The sequence below is a fragment of the Epinephelus lanceolatus genome, chromosome 11 (genome assembly GCF_041903045.1).
Source record: "Epinephelus lanceolatus isolate andai-2023 chromosome 11, ASM4190304v1, whole genome shotgun sequence".
Taxonomy (NCBI): domain Eukaryota; kingdom Metazoa; phylum Chordata; class Actinopteri; order Perciformes; family Serranidae; genus Epinephelus; species Epinephelus lanceolatus.
The window spans coordinates 30,176,414-30,190,775 of record NC_135744.1 but is presented as its reverse complement, the minus strand read 5'-3'; the positions used below and the strand labels follow the sequence as shown (position 1 = coordinate 30,190,775).

Sequence of the window (14,362 nt, the reverse complement as noted above, 5' to 3'; positions counted from 1 at the left end):
AGAGTCCATTTCTGCATCGCTGCTCCAAAGCATCCTATGCCTGTCCTCAAGCGGTTGAGGGTTGTCCTTTGCTTTCAGGGCAGGAACATCAGTGCCTCCATCTTGCCTCGACCCAGGCAGCCTTGGAGGTATCAGATGGTGTTGGACAGAGCAGTTCTTGCGTGTGTGTGGCAAAGGGGTCCCGGGACTTGAGCCGCAAGCAGACCGCACCAACAGTAGCGCGTATCTCTTTAAACCCCTCCCCAAAAAAGCCCAATCTGCTCCAACTGATCAGCGTTTCTTCCGTATCTTGGCATCTCTGCTCCATCATTGCAGCTGGTGAATGACTGTAACGGAGTATAGCAGCACTTTCTGCCGTGACAAATCAGCAATAAAAGCTTCTCAACGTATGAGGTCACAACTGAACATGTTCCAGCAGGAATATGATCCGAAATCGGGAAGAAATTAACAACATACGCAACAAGATGACATGTTTCTGTGATGCGTGAAGGAAATGACTGTGTATGCCGGTGCTTTCTACCATAAAAAATGACCAGTAAAAGCTTTTTTACACAACTGGACATGTTCTGACATGATTAGGATTTGAAATCAGGGAGAAATTAACAACACTGACAACCAAGATATTTGCCTGATGTTAGCATGTAGCTACATGTAGCAGTGTTGGCTAAGTAATGTAAATAATTAAAGTAGCATACCTGGAAGATGACCATGAAGAAATCTGTCATGAACGCATGTCAGCTTGGAGCCAAAACAGAAAAAACATGTTTACTTTGACCACGTTTAATATAAACATCTGACATTGTGACATTATATATATGACAGAAAATTTTGTTTCTTTTAGAAGCATGAACGTGCACAGTAGATGTCAGGTGTTGGTTTTCACGATATGTCAGAATTTCAAAGCTCAGCCGGATGGTAGGACTAAAGCAGAGGTTACAGGAGCAAGCAGCAAAATTTGTAACTTGTGTCATCCATTAATTAATTATTCTTATCAAACAATTTATAGTCTAACCCAGGGGTAGGCAACCTGCAGCTCTTAGCCCCTTTCCAGTAGCTGCGTGTGGCTTTGATAGTAAATTATATGGAATGAACAACCGTTATTTTTGTTAACATTTTAATTTATATCTATTGTTGTAGGCCTAAAGTGATTGTTATATTCTTCAACTGTAAAATGCATAGCCTATGCACCGATTTAAAAAAACGTTTTAACATTTCGTCAACTGAAATGTGCGTCATACGTTGGGCCTAGTGCCATTTCCCCTAAAAATATCAGCGATGGCTACAATAGTCTTGGGTCCTCCTAGCTGGGTTAGCTGTGCCAAATCCAAAAAGGGAAAAGTATCACGGAAAAATAGCGAATTGAATAGTGCGAGGACAAATTTGTTTGCTTTCATTGGCAACGCTGCAAAGTTAAAGTACTAAAGAATCAAAAATAGCCCACTGCAGAGTTGCCACCTTGTGCTAAAACAAATTAATGAATGCTCATTTAGATCTGTTAGTAATTCTGATGGGCTAAATTCAATTTAAAACGCTGCTATACCTTTATTATGAGGCTCAAATATGTTTTGTGGCTCCACTCAATTTTTTTTTTTCTTTTTTGGCCAAAAATGGCTCTTTTGATAGTAGAGGTTGCCGACCCCTTGTCTAGCCTATCAAATTTTACAAGGCTATGAAATAAGAAAAGTAACAAATCCTCACATCTGAGAAGCTCTGTTCAGATAATGGTCGGCATTTTTGTCCAGTTGTATTAGAGTTTTTATTCTTGAGTGTGTTAATGTGTTCAATCAACCAGAGATCTTTTGGCCTCCGACAGAGAGGTGATCACATATCTGAATGCACCTTGTACAAAATAAAAAATTTCTGAACCATTCTAAAACTTTACTGCAGCTTCTTTCTGAGCAATTAATTCAGCATTATTTTTATTCAGAATTCACCAAGAGTTCCTTTACTGAATCACTCATGATGAACATTTAACTCATCAGACCGAATGACACGGGTAGGAAGTTAATAGATAAACAGATAATGAATTAGAACATAACTTTAAATGTCAAGACACTCCATTATGAGTGCGCTGCTGGGTGGATGCCTCCACTCGCCGCCGTGCAACTCTGGACCTCTCTGGCCTCGACGTTAGTGTTGTAAGTGCAAGCCGTTAGCCACTATGAAGCTTCATTAGCTCTGACCTTTTATTTAATTGAACTCCTTTACTCCGCTGCTCGGCTTCTTCCCTCCACCTCTTCACTCTGTGGCGCTAACCAGCCCCCCCTTACCTCTCCTCCCCCCCTTACCTCTCCTCCCCGCCTCACAGAGTCAAACTTCTTTAGAAACAGAAAGGTTTTGCTAAAAAACAAGGGAAGCAGTTGTCTACAGGAGGGATGACATGCGTCCATATATCTCTGGATACCATCAGGGGAATAAACTCTGATCATGCAAAGTGTCGGGATGTAATCCTGTTGCCTTAGTAACCGTTTGTCAAGTTGTCATGGTAAGTGCGGAGCGAGAGAGGGAGGGTGCCCCCCTCTCATCTCGCCCAGGTCTTATCATCCTCCCCCAGATGCAGCTGCTACTCCAGCCGCCTGTCTCGCAGTGGCCTCCACAGCTGCATGAAGGCCGCGATAACACACTATATGCTCTCCTAACGTCCACCAGGGATTCACTTAAGAGGGATTTATATCTGCTCTCTGGCTCTGCTGCGCGTGTGATCCTTCGGGCCTATTTTAGAAGTGAAATGTGTCTTGTTGTTTTTGTGAAGAAGCTTAGCTGCAAGACCGGGTTTTACGTGGTGGTTACCAGTGCGGGGAGAGAAACGTGATGAGGGGGGAGAAATGGAGGGAAGGAGATTAGTGGTGTTTTCCCACAAACCTCTGATGTGGGACTCCTGGTGCTACTGGGAAAGAAAATACTTTACTTCTGCAGTCACAGTGGTAGTCTTTACTTAACTTTTTTGTAATATCACGTCATATATCATATCATGTCAAGTCATTCAGTTTCACTCAAATCTAATGAAACACCAGGAGGAGCATGTAATTTAGTCTCAGGAGCTCAAACATTGCACCATTCATTAAGAAGTACCATAATTAGTTTTAATTTAGAGCCATCATTTTTTGACTGAGTAATTTTCAAACACACATCTTGAATTGATAACTAACTGAAATGAGTAACTGTATGATTCTCCCGCAGTTTTCGCACCAGTAAAGGAATAGGGTACTCGGCACACTTTGTGGGAAACTGTCTCATCGTGACATCGTTGAAGTCGAAAGGAAAAGGCTTTCAGCACTGTGTGAAATACGATTTCCAACCTCGCAAGGTAAGAAAAGGCACACACACCAACCGAATCACTCAGCTGAATTATTCTCAGTCGCTGTAGAGTTTGGTAACCACTTGTTAGATGAGGCAGCTTCAGGAGAGTGTTGCTGCTCTCTTCTTCCATCTATCCTTGCACTCACTGGAAGTGTTGATGAGTGTAGATAAGGTCTGTCAATTAAGACCTGCACACTGCCCCTCTACCGCACTGTCAGCATTCTGTGGCTGTTCTGCACACAAACACACACACACACACACACACACACACACATTCACTTGATGAGATGGCCTTCTGCAGTATTTGCTGATCCAGTAGAATCTCTGCGCTGCCTAACAAAGTTCCCAGTGGTTACATTTGATCAATTTATAAGTCGCCATGTCTCACAGCATTTTGTCCGACCTGTGCATGTGTTAATGTGTGTGTGTGTCGGTGCTTGCATGCACGTGCGGTATTGTCCACTCCTTAGCTATGCATACTACAGCAAAAAATTCAACCCCTCCACTCCCACCACCACCACCGCAGTCTTCTTCCCCATTTCAGTGTTCCCTCCAGGGAACCTGTGTGTATTGTCATCAGGGAAGATGCTTTAAAACAAGACACACAGATACACACTATTAATGGTATATTAAGCTGAGCAAACAGATACTAGCTTTAGAGTAGAGTCCTGGCAAATGTGGTGAATACTTTGTAATCTTCCATGCTGGCTAACCCTCTTATAGAGAGCTAATGTTGTTAGAGGGAGCATTCTCAGTATTGCAAAGACAGGAATTTTGACCCACTCAGACACCTTGATCCAAACAAATAATAGTACTAAAATATCTAAAATGAATCCTTTCACAGCAGGAGGCTCGTATCAACAATCTCAAAAAGGTTGTGTTTGTGAAAAAAAAAAAGTGTGAAGGCACCAACAACAGTGCATTCATTCATTTTCTGTAACCGCTTATCCTGTTGGGGGTGACGGGGGCGCTGGAGCCTATCCCTGCTGACATTGGGCGAGAGACGGGGTACACCCTGGACAGGTCACCAGACTATCACAGAGCTGACACATAGAGACAGACAACCATTCACACTCACATTGACACCTACGACCAATTTAGAGTCACCAGTTAACCTGCATGTCTTTGGACTGTGGGAGGTGTGCGAGTTAATCAAGCCAGACCTGCACAGCAATAAGTTCTGTTTACAAAAAAATAAAATTAAAATCTAAAAAAGAAAAAATGAGTCATTTTGCCACAATAAATCTCTCAAACCAGCAGAGCGCTCCTGTCGCCTGGCCTAATTGCATCTAAACCCCACAACCCCCTAACAGGTTTGAAAGGCATGTTTCTTTTAAGAAATTGCCAAAATTACGCCTTTCATCATAGCCAGAAACTGTATAAACAGAAATTATGTTGGATAACCAAATCTAAGCTTAAAACAGATATATTTCATCAAAGACACTTTATTTAGGATGCCTTGCTTAAAATTGTGCCAAAAATAAATTGTTTGCACAAACCATATCCTTAAAAAAACAGCAAACACTAAAATGCTCATGGATGCCATGAATGACTCAGCCGAGACCACCAGTCACATGACAAAAATTCAGTCGGATTTCGACTGAATTGCAGGCTGTTTACACCGAGCAAACAGAAGAAGACGAGAGGTTGTAAAATGTAAATAGTTAATGCAGATTACAGTGTAGCAAAATAAAAGTGAAATATGTTGTGTCAAGTGTACATACATAATGAGAATAATAGCTCAGGGAAAAGTCCGGCCCCTTGAGCTTTCTGAAAATGTGGCCCCCAGAAACAATGTAGTTGAATAGCATTATAGGTATAAACACTGTCAGGCAGACATCGGAACTCCTTTTCAAACACAAAGGCCATTCAAAGTGCTTCACATTAGGTTGAGAAATGCATTAGAACATGTAAAAACACAAAAAAGGAAAATAAAATTAATTAAAACACAGCGCTGTTTACATCAAAAACATCAGAGATGCCTCAGTCAACAAAAAAACAGACAGATCTGAAGAGAAACTCTTTGACTGGTGACATAAGAGCCGAAGGGAAAACTAACAAAGCTTGTTGTGTGTGATTTTTAGGTTGTTGTTGTTTTTATTTATCATCTTGTCTCTTTCTGAATGTCTTCTTCTATTTTTCAGTGGTACATGATCAGCATCGTCCACATCTACAACCGCTGGAGGAACTCTGAGATCCGTTGCTATGTCAACGGTCAACTGGTCTCCTACGGCGATATGGCATGGCACGTCAACACCAATGATGTAAGATATTGGCTTTTTACTGATCTTTATGGAAGAACAATGACAAATAAAAAAACCTCTAACACATGTTAAAACAGAGTCAGTTACCAAGGTCAAGGTTACTTTATTTGCCCTCCCTCCTACCGTTATGGGTACTGAATTTTTTATTCAGCTGCTTCTGGTAAAAAAGAAGACCTCTTGACCAAATGTGAGCTTTGCTAAAAAAAAAAAGTATTTCCTATAAACAACATGTTGCTATCAAAGGTTTTCCTCCTAAATAAGGCCTTTACCAGCGTGAGAAATCCAGTGTTGGTCTGGCTCTACACTTCCCCTCCTACTGTGATATTGGCAAACATTTGAGGTTTGCCCTCTGCATTCGTCAACGGGGGCAAAGTTGTCCTTGGGCCCCGTTCCAGCACAGCTCGCCCAAACTCCAACTTCCAACTTTTCCATTTAGCTGGGGACAGGTAGCCTGACCTCTCGGTGGCAGCGGAGCCTTCATTACACTTCCTTCCCGGCTCACTCTTGACATTGCCGCAGTTACCACGGGCTGGTGTTATTCTCTGTAAGAAATTCCTTGGCCTTGGGGTAAAATGTCGCACAGTTCACGCGGCTCACCGAAAGACTCGTTAGCAAAAAAAAGGGAAAAAAAAGAACATATAGCACACAAGTGAAAGAACAGGTCTGAAAATGTGTTGATGCTATCAGGGTTTGTTTTGTCCTGAAGGCTGGAGATAAAACTTATTTCATTTATTTCATCACTTTGAGGAAGCGAAAGCGTAAAGATCTCATTGTGATAAAAGGTATCAGAGGGACGGAGTAGATGAAAGGAGAGTGGACAGAAAGGATGTAATAGCAGGTGATGGCAATGTTGTAACAGAGCGATTAGAAACAAGCAGCTATCGAAAGTTGATCTGCTTTTTTTCGCCATCATCATCCACTGTGCTCATCACTGCAGAACACCTGGCCGGAGATTGGAAATTAATAATTAATTAACTCTTGAGACACCTTAAATGTGAAGATCAACAAACTTTAAACGATTCTTGTCAAAGTTGGTATTATGTACTGAACCTGAAAAGCACAAGCTATGAATCCCCAAACCCTCTCTGCAACAAAGCGCTGAAATTTGTCAATGTTTGATGTGATTGCTAATTCTGTCTCATGCTCTGCTTCTTTTTCCAGAGCTATGACAAGTGTTTCCTGGGTTCATCGGAGACAGCAGATGCGAACAGGGTGTTTTGCGGTCAGCTGGGAGCTATTTACGTATTCAGCGAAGCTCTCAACCCGGCTCAGATCTTTGCCATCCACCAGCTTGGCCCAGGATACAAGGTGAGACAGCGCCCACGTACTGCCTTATCACCCACCGTTCTGTATATTCTCTGTGCGCTTTACAGAGCATCAATGTCATGCACTGTTTGGCAGGAAGATTTTTCTGGCAACCTGAGGGTTTCATTGTCAGTGTTACTTAATGCTGCCTTTCTCCGTTTGTGTCGTCAGCTGGAGGTGGTTGAGGCCATCAATCATTCTTGGGCTGTCAATCGCAAATATAGCCTGTATGGTGTATTAGTGCCAGGGTGCCCTTGTGGGTGGTCGGTTGAGGTTTTTGTTGTCAGTTAATGGAGGTATTGTAGGTTTTGCATCCTGTGGATAGTCTTTTGTAGTGCATTAAAGCTGAAGCATGAGTCTTTCGATGGATAGGTATACTGCTGTTTGCGTAGGCTAGAGAAGTGGCTGTCCAACATGTTTTTATTTTTTAATTTTATACCTATTTCACCATTAAACCAATATCTAATAAGACTCTTTATCGATTGTTGGCTACCTATATTAGCCATTTATCCATTACTTTTTGCGAACCATAACAGTTATCTTCTTCACCACGCATCCAAAAGCTATTTATTTAAATTGTTTATCTCTTATTTAAAGCTATTTGGACCATTTATCCATTACTTTTCACTGGTGACTTCTCTGATCATTGGGTGACTTTAGTTTCCAAACACTCTCAGTTGCAGCATGTGGTGTTCAGGTGTTGAAAAATCTAATCTTTTTATTTCAAATTAGCTAAATTACTCCACAAGCTTTCTGCGTACCCTCTGGCAACTGGAAGTACATGCACCCCTGGTTTGGAATCACTGAACAAGAGTACTAGCTTTTGAAAGAGTCTTCCTTTTTGGGATTCTTGTATGAACAGTATGTATGGTAATCCAAGCTCAGAGACCATCGGCTATCGGTCTGATGACAGTTTAGCCTCTGGGGGCAATGGCCGGTATATTTGGGGTTTCCATAGTAGCCAGCGGATATCTGGATAACAGATAAGAATATCCAGGCCAAGACTTCCTCTGCGTGTGATGAGGATTGTTGGCAGTCCGATTAGCAACTTGAAAAGCAAGAATAGAGTTGGAGTTGAGTATGAAACCGGACTGAACCCGATTGTTTAACGAGTAGCCAGCTAATAAAGCTAAAAAGCTAAATCCTTGTTGGACGATAGCCGATTGGTTCTGTGATTGCATTTCAGTCAATGCATTTCAACTCTTTGGCTCTTCATGTGACAGAGGTGGCAGCCTCCAGTTATATGACTTGACCCGAGTCACACTCGAGTCGCAAATTTGAGGACTTGAGACTTGGTTGACTGACAGTGATTAGAGATTTGACTTGACTCTTGACTTGAGACAGATGGCTCCAGAGGACTTGACTTTAATATTTATATTTTTCTAGACACTGAGAAGTTATGCTTTGTTTTGGAAACATGATTTGGTGATTTCTAGTGCCATGCACAACCACCACAACATCCAACTTTGTCTATCATCACAAAACCCACAAAAATAAGTACTTAAGTGTGTCTCTTTAGCTAACTTATTAGCTTTTTAGCTGGTCAGGCTAGATCATCAGAATTTTATACTTGACTTGTGTCTTGCTTGAATTAAAGCACAGTAACTTGCTTGAGACTTGAAGGTCAAGACTTGAGACTTGGTTTTGTGTGACATACCCCCACTTCTGTGTACTGTTTACCTGCATGCAACCAAAGCCTTCTGGTCAATACTACTCATACTACAAACACGGAGACTACAAATGGAAACCAGAGAGCTTCCAATCCCAAAATCTTGTCCCATTGCCCACATGTTCTGCATTCATATGTAGACATCTGTTTATAGAGTTTAGAGGTAATCAAACATAAGAAATAGCTTCACACTCTTACTGTAACCTGATGCAACACATTTTATTGTCCAAAACCAAGCTTTTGACAGGGAAGCTGTCTTCCTCGGGGTAATCTAATAGGTGCAGGAACATTTTTCATTTTGATTAATTCTGCTCCTGTCAACCAGAACATCACCGCTATCCGTGTGTGTTTCTAATTCTGTTTCAGAGGAGGCAGATATTCCAAATTCTCATATTGTCGTGCGGCTGAAAAACTCGTGTTGTGATTTTAGTGAGAGGCTTGGCTGCAATTACAACCAAATTTTCAAAGAGCTTATTAGATAGCTAGATTTAAATGCCCACACTCACCTCTAATGCACCCCCACTAATAAACAAAGTCACTATATAAAGTTAAAGTAGATGAAGCAGATTGAGATTAAAGGGACCGAACGGAAAGTAAATTACTGCACTATCGCTAAATACCTCCTGGGAAATCACAAATTGATGTCTGGAATTTGCAGTTTGGAAGCATGCGAGGGTGGATTTTTGCCTTTAAAGTCTAGACTCAGGACTTCGAGTTCCTGTCCTAATACAAAATTATTCAAATGAGGCTTTACAATGTTGGGTGCTGAGCACTGATAGCTTTAGAAATCACCATCTCTGCCTCTTGGCCTGGCTATCGGAGACAGCTGAGATGTCGCAACACCTTGCCAGCTGTCTGCTTCTTGTTTTGGCAGACTCGCACGCCTCAGGCCACTTACAGCTTGTTTATGAAGGTGTCCAAAGCTGTCAAGATTTCAGCACCACAAGACTGCACGGAAATCAGAGGGTGCTGATGTGCGCAAACAGCTGCTGGTATTTCAACAGCTCCTTAATAAAGGGTACATATTGAATCAGGAATTTGCTTTAATTACTTAGATTTGATAAAGTGATGAAGGAACATATTGGCAACATACAGAGTACACATACTAGATTGCATGAGGTAGATCCTCTCCCTCTCAGACTCCCTCTCACATCATAAAACATAAGTCACGTTACAGACTGGAGTCCTCTCATGTTCCTCCTAATGATGGCATGCTTGGGGTTTGCTGTTTCTCGGCCATGAATACTGATTCCTCTCTCTGTCACAGCCCGCAGTTTCCTCTGGGCTGATCAGTCAGATGATTGCCTCTCTGCATGGCACAGAATGGGGTTCTCAGATGCCCAGAAGAGACCATTAAATGGCTCAGTTGTTTCAAAGCCGCAGGCCTCGATACTGCTATTGTAATGATGAGTGCGCAGGTTTTTCGGTCGGAGAACGCCAGTGGGTTTTCAGCTTGTGTCACACAGCTTCCTGTCTTAATGCGAATATAGGCCGGTGCTTGTTCTCACGACTATGCAGAGGATGTATATATATGACAAGCTGCTCCTGGAGTACTGCCTAATCGAAGTTTAAGAGGACTGTGTCTGTGTACGCTGTACAGTATATATATGTGTATGTGCAGTCTTTTGGTCTCATCCACTGTCAGTGTTACTGTTCAATAATGAGGAGCAAAAAGCAGACAGACACTCTGCTAAACAAGCCTTCAGCACAGTGAGGCTGGTCAAGGTCTTCTCACTCGACGCGGCTCATGATGGTCCACACGCTGTGTGCACTGAATGTTGTACATGTGTGCAGTTCAGCACTTCCATGCTCTCCTAATGACAGGAGAAGGTGGACTCTAACATCTTGTTTTACTGTGTAGGCTATGATTGAAAGAAAGCTTCAGTGTTTTTGCGTTTGTGTTCTGCTTATGTCCTGTCACTCACGTGTTGTCGAGTGTGTCACTGGTTGCACTCTTCATCAGGAGTCCAGATGTCCTCATTGCGGAGCACTGCCAACAATCTGGCCACAATGTAATTAATGGACCGTGTGAGTCTATTTGGACACCTGCGTTGTACGTCTGTGTGTGTGTATTTGCAGGCACATGTGTCTCATGTGCATTTGTCAGGTTTTGTAATAGTATTATTGAAAGTCTTTTTCTTTTGTGCATTTTATTATATAAGTTTTAGAGAGTCATTCCCTAAAAAGGACGTGTCCTCAGCAGAGAGTGTCAGTATCTGTCTGAAAAGCTGGCATGAAATGTCTTGGTAGAGTTTTTATATTATTTATTTGTTCTTTGATCAATGTTAGATTTTATTTCAAACTGGAGTTGGTAACTTTTAGAAAATAAGTTTGTCATATTTGCTGAAACTGTCACTGTAGCCAGACAGTGGTACATGAGACAGAATCAGGTTCCTGCTGCTACTTGTTGTGCTGATTATATATATATATATTAAGATATATATAAGTCTCATGCAGCACTGTCTGGATATAGTGGCAGTTTCATCAAATATGACAAAAAGTTATTTTTATAAAAGTTACCAACTGTAGCTTCAAGCAGAGTTCTTGCATGGCTGTTGGGTAACAGTGCTGAATAGGGCTGCCCCCGACTAAGAATTTTCCTAGTTGACCAATAGTCATGATTTAGGGCCATGGTTTGAGTTCAAGGTGTGAGAAAGAATAGTATCAGTAACATTGTTAACACACTGAGCGAGCCGCCTATTAATGACGCTGTGGGCTAATGGGCATGTAGCAACTTCCATGTTTCAGATGATACGTCATGTTTGTAGTCGACCAATGAAGATGAGTTTACATATCACCTTGGGTTCGTCCTTCACCTTCTATAAAATGCTCCCACACTTTGGATTTCCTGTTTGACATGTTATTAACTAGCCTGTGGAATAACCACAGGTACCAGCCCTGGAAATGAACGTGACTCCTGTCTGACTGCTGAGCATGGCCACTTCCTGTGTCTGTCCTTTCAAATTAAATTCCCACATGGTCCAGTAAGAAAGGTTTTAGATTGATTTGACAGGTTTCAAGTTTTTTTATTTTCAATTCTGCGACTAAGTGACCGATAAAATCTTGCCGACTAATGACCTTTCTGGTCAACTAAGGTTTGGCTGACTATTAGGGGACAACCTTAGTGCTGAAACTCAAAGTTTTAAATCTGTTTTGTATTGAAACATTTCAAATGATAACCAGTAGTTCCTCGGATTTGCATTTGCTAAGGCAATTATTCATCATTCACCTCAATAATTTGCCAAAATAGGTTTTACAACACTTTTACCAAATGCTGGAGAACTAATTTTGGAGGACTAGTTGTCATTCAGAAACTGTGAGGAGATGCTGGGAGGCCGAGGCTGAGCTGAATGGAGTAGATGTATGTGTGCCGTTATCACTGCGGGCCAGTGTCACACCTGCAGCTGTCAGGTTGACAAAGGCATGAGTTGTCGCTTTCATTCTTCTGCGCGCTTAGTGTAACCAGATGAGGGACACATATGTGCTTAAGCGTAGCTATGTAAAGCATTACACACGTAAAAATTTGCACTTTCCTTTACTCTGGCATGCGTCTCCTGCTGCCTGTCGTTTCCACCCTACATCCCTTAATACTTTAAAGAGTCAGCAAAGCTCTTTTACACTTTCAGCTACCTGCCTCCATCGTTTAGCAAGGCAACATAAATACAAGCTCACACTTACCCAGCTACATCTATGCATATGCACAAGTACACACACACGCTTCATAAATGCGCCACAATAAATGGGCTTACACTGCAAAAAATGTGCATCTTAATAAGTGTATTAATTTCACATTCAGGCTATTCAGTATTTTTTTTCTCTGCAGAGGGCCTACTAACCTTCAAAATAAACCGAAGAGCAATTTATTTGTGTTTGTGATTGATTATCCCTGCACACGGCTGCAGTATTCTAGGTAACTTTTAATGGATAAGCTTTTTTACACAGCTGTTGAATAGATACATTTTTTTTTACGCCGATGATCTCACTTAATTACTATCTTCTGAAGTCAGAAAATATAAACATAGGCATGCAGTCTTACCATGTAATTACCATTAATTACTCTTGGAAATTATGTTCTGTTGGCAGGAATGTGTGTGTGGAGGTGTGTGTGAAAAGTGTGCTTCGGATTCAGATTATAGGTTTATACAAGTACGCTTTCTGTATCACAATTGATCCTGATTATTGGATTGATAGAGAAAGTTAAATCTAAGACAGTGTGAAAAAAACAGTAGATTTATATTCAGCCCCTGGACCGAGATGAGGATGTTAACGCTGCGGAGGGGCTGTTTTCCTCAGCCGTCTCCATTGTGCAGTGAGTTCTTTGCTTCAGTGTGAAATTCTGTGATGCATAGTTGAAAGTGCTCAAGGCACATTTTCTACAGCAGACCTCAGATGAAAGGTTTAGAACAAGACGGGCCTGCAGGTCTGTGAGCAGCCCGGGGCTTTCCTGCACAGTCAGGCTGAGCAAGGCACCTGGGGACCCAGCCGCTCGAAGGGGAGAGCGCCCCTTTCCTGGAGCTGCTGCAAAGGATGGCAGAGCAACTCGCTGGCCTTTCATCTGCGGGGCTTCTTGTGTGTATCAGCACCGCTGCGGGACACATGGACCCATAGACCTTTGCACATAGACAGATGTAGACATAGATGTACACACACAAAATGCAGCCTACACTTCCTTCAATGTCTGCATCGACAAAGCAAAGTCAGTTTTACAAATCATTTTTCTGTAAGGTGGCTGAGGAGATAACATGCCAGTTTCTTTGTATTTTCCTCATGCCATGTGTGTCTGCATTTTGGTATAATGTATGAGGTACTGATATCCTCTCCAGGTTGACCAGAAAAGGTGTTCATGATAAAGATATTTTAGATTTCAACGAGGTAAAGATTCAGCAGCTCGTTGAAAAACGAAACTAGGTGGTATATGTAGGACAAATGTAAAGTAATATGCAGAATTTAAATAACACATATGTGTTCAGTTTGTGTCCATATTCTTTTGTGTTTTTTGTTGGTGGACTTAAAAGAGAGGAGATAAATTTGGAGCTCAGGGTGCCTCTCTCCCACACATCCACTGGCCCATTCCATCTCTTATTCTGGGCTAATTGAATTAGTGCCTGGGTTAGCGCTGTGTTCATTAAGCTAATGCTGTGTTGTTTACACACGGCTCACGCTGCAATTAAGCAGACTCCATTTTGGGTGTTGAACTTGCACACACAGACACACACTCACACTTCTGTCGACCCCTGGACAAGCCATTTGTCTCTGTGATTTAAAGTTTTATCCCCGCAGGGCCTTTGACATCTTCTTTCCCCGTCACTGCAGAGCACTTTCAAGTTCAAGTCGGAGAGCGACATCCACCTGGCCGAGCACCACAAGCAGGTGTTGTACGATGGCAAGCTGGCCAGCTCCATCTCCTTCACCTACAATGCCAAGGCGACGGATGCCCAGCTCTGCCTGGAGTCGTCGCCCAGGGAAAACCCCTCCATCTTCGTCCACTCACCACACGCACTCATGCTACAGGTCAGTCTGGCAGGATTGTGCTCATCACGGTGCTGGTTACAGACCTCTGAATCACTGCCGCATCTCTTGATTTGTTTGGCAATTCATGTATGAATGATTGATATGAAATGAAATGGTGGTTCAGTCTAATTATCAGGCTAGTTCATCACAGGCTGACTCACTCCACTCAATTGCATTTGTGAAAAATCTGTAGTGTTTATCCTGTCTGAAGTACTGTATATGTGAGGTTTGCCTACAGAAGGACAATGAAGATGTTAGTTAAAAAAAACGTATGTATAAAATACAACTTGCGAAAGACAGCTGCCACCATACC

The 14,362-nt window shown here is 42.1% G+C and overlaps 1 protein-coding gene across 18 annotated transcripts in view; it reads left to right on the top strand.

The window, feature by feature from the left end:
* Positions 1–14,362, top strand: part of nbeaa (neurobeachin a) — a 116,739-nt gene that overhangs the window by 45,066 nt on the left and 57,311 nt on the right. For all 18 annotated transcript variants that reach the window (XM_033638098.2, XM_078172495.1, XM_033638048.2 and 15 more), the window contains exons 6-9: positions 3,181–3,307; positions 5,445–5,564; positions 6,726–6,872; positions 13,852–14,049. In XM_033638098.2, the coding sequence (XP_033493989.1) occupies positions 3,181–3,307; positions 5,445–5,564; positions 6,726–6,872; positions 13,852–14,049 (592 nt within the window). The remainder of the gene's footprint in view (positions 1–3,180; positions 3,308–5,444; positions 5,565–6,725; positions 6,873–13,851; positions 14,050–14,362) is intronic.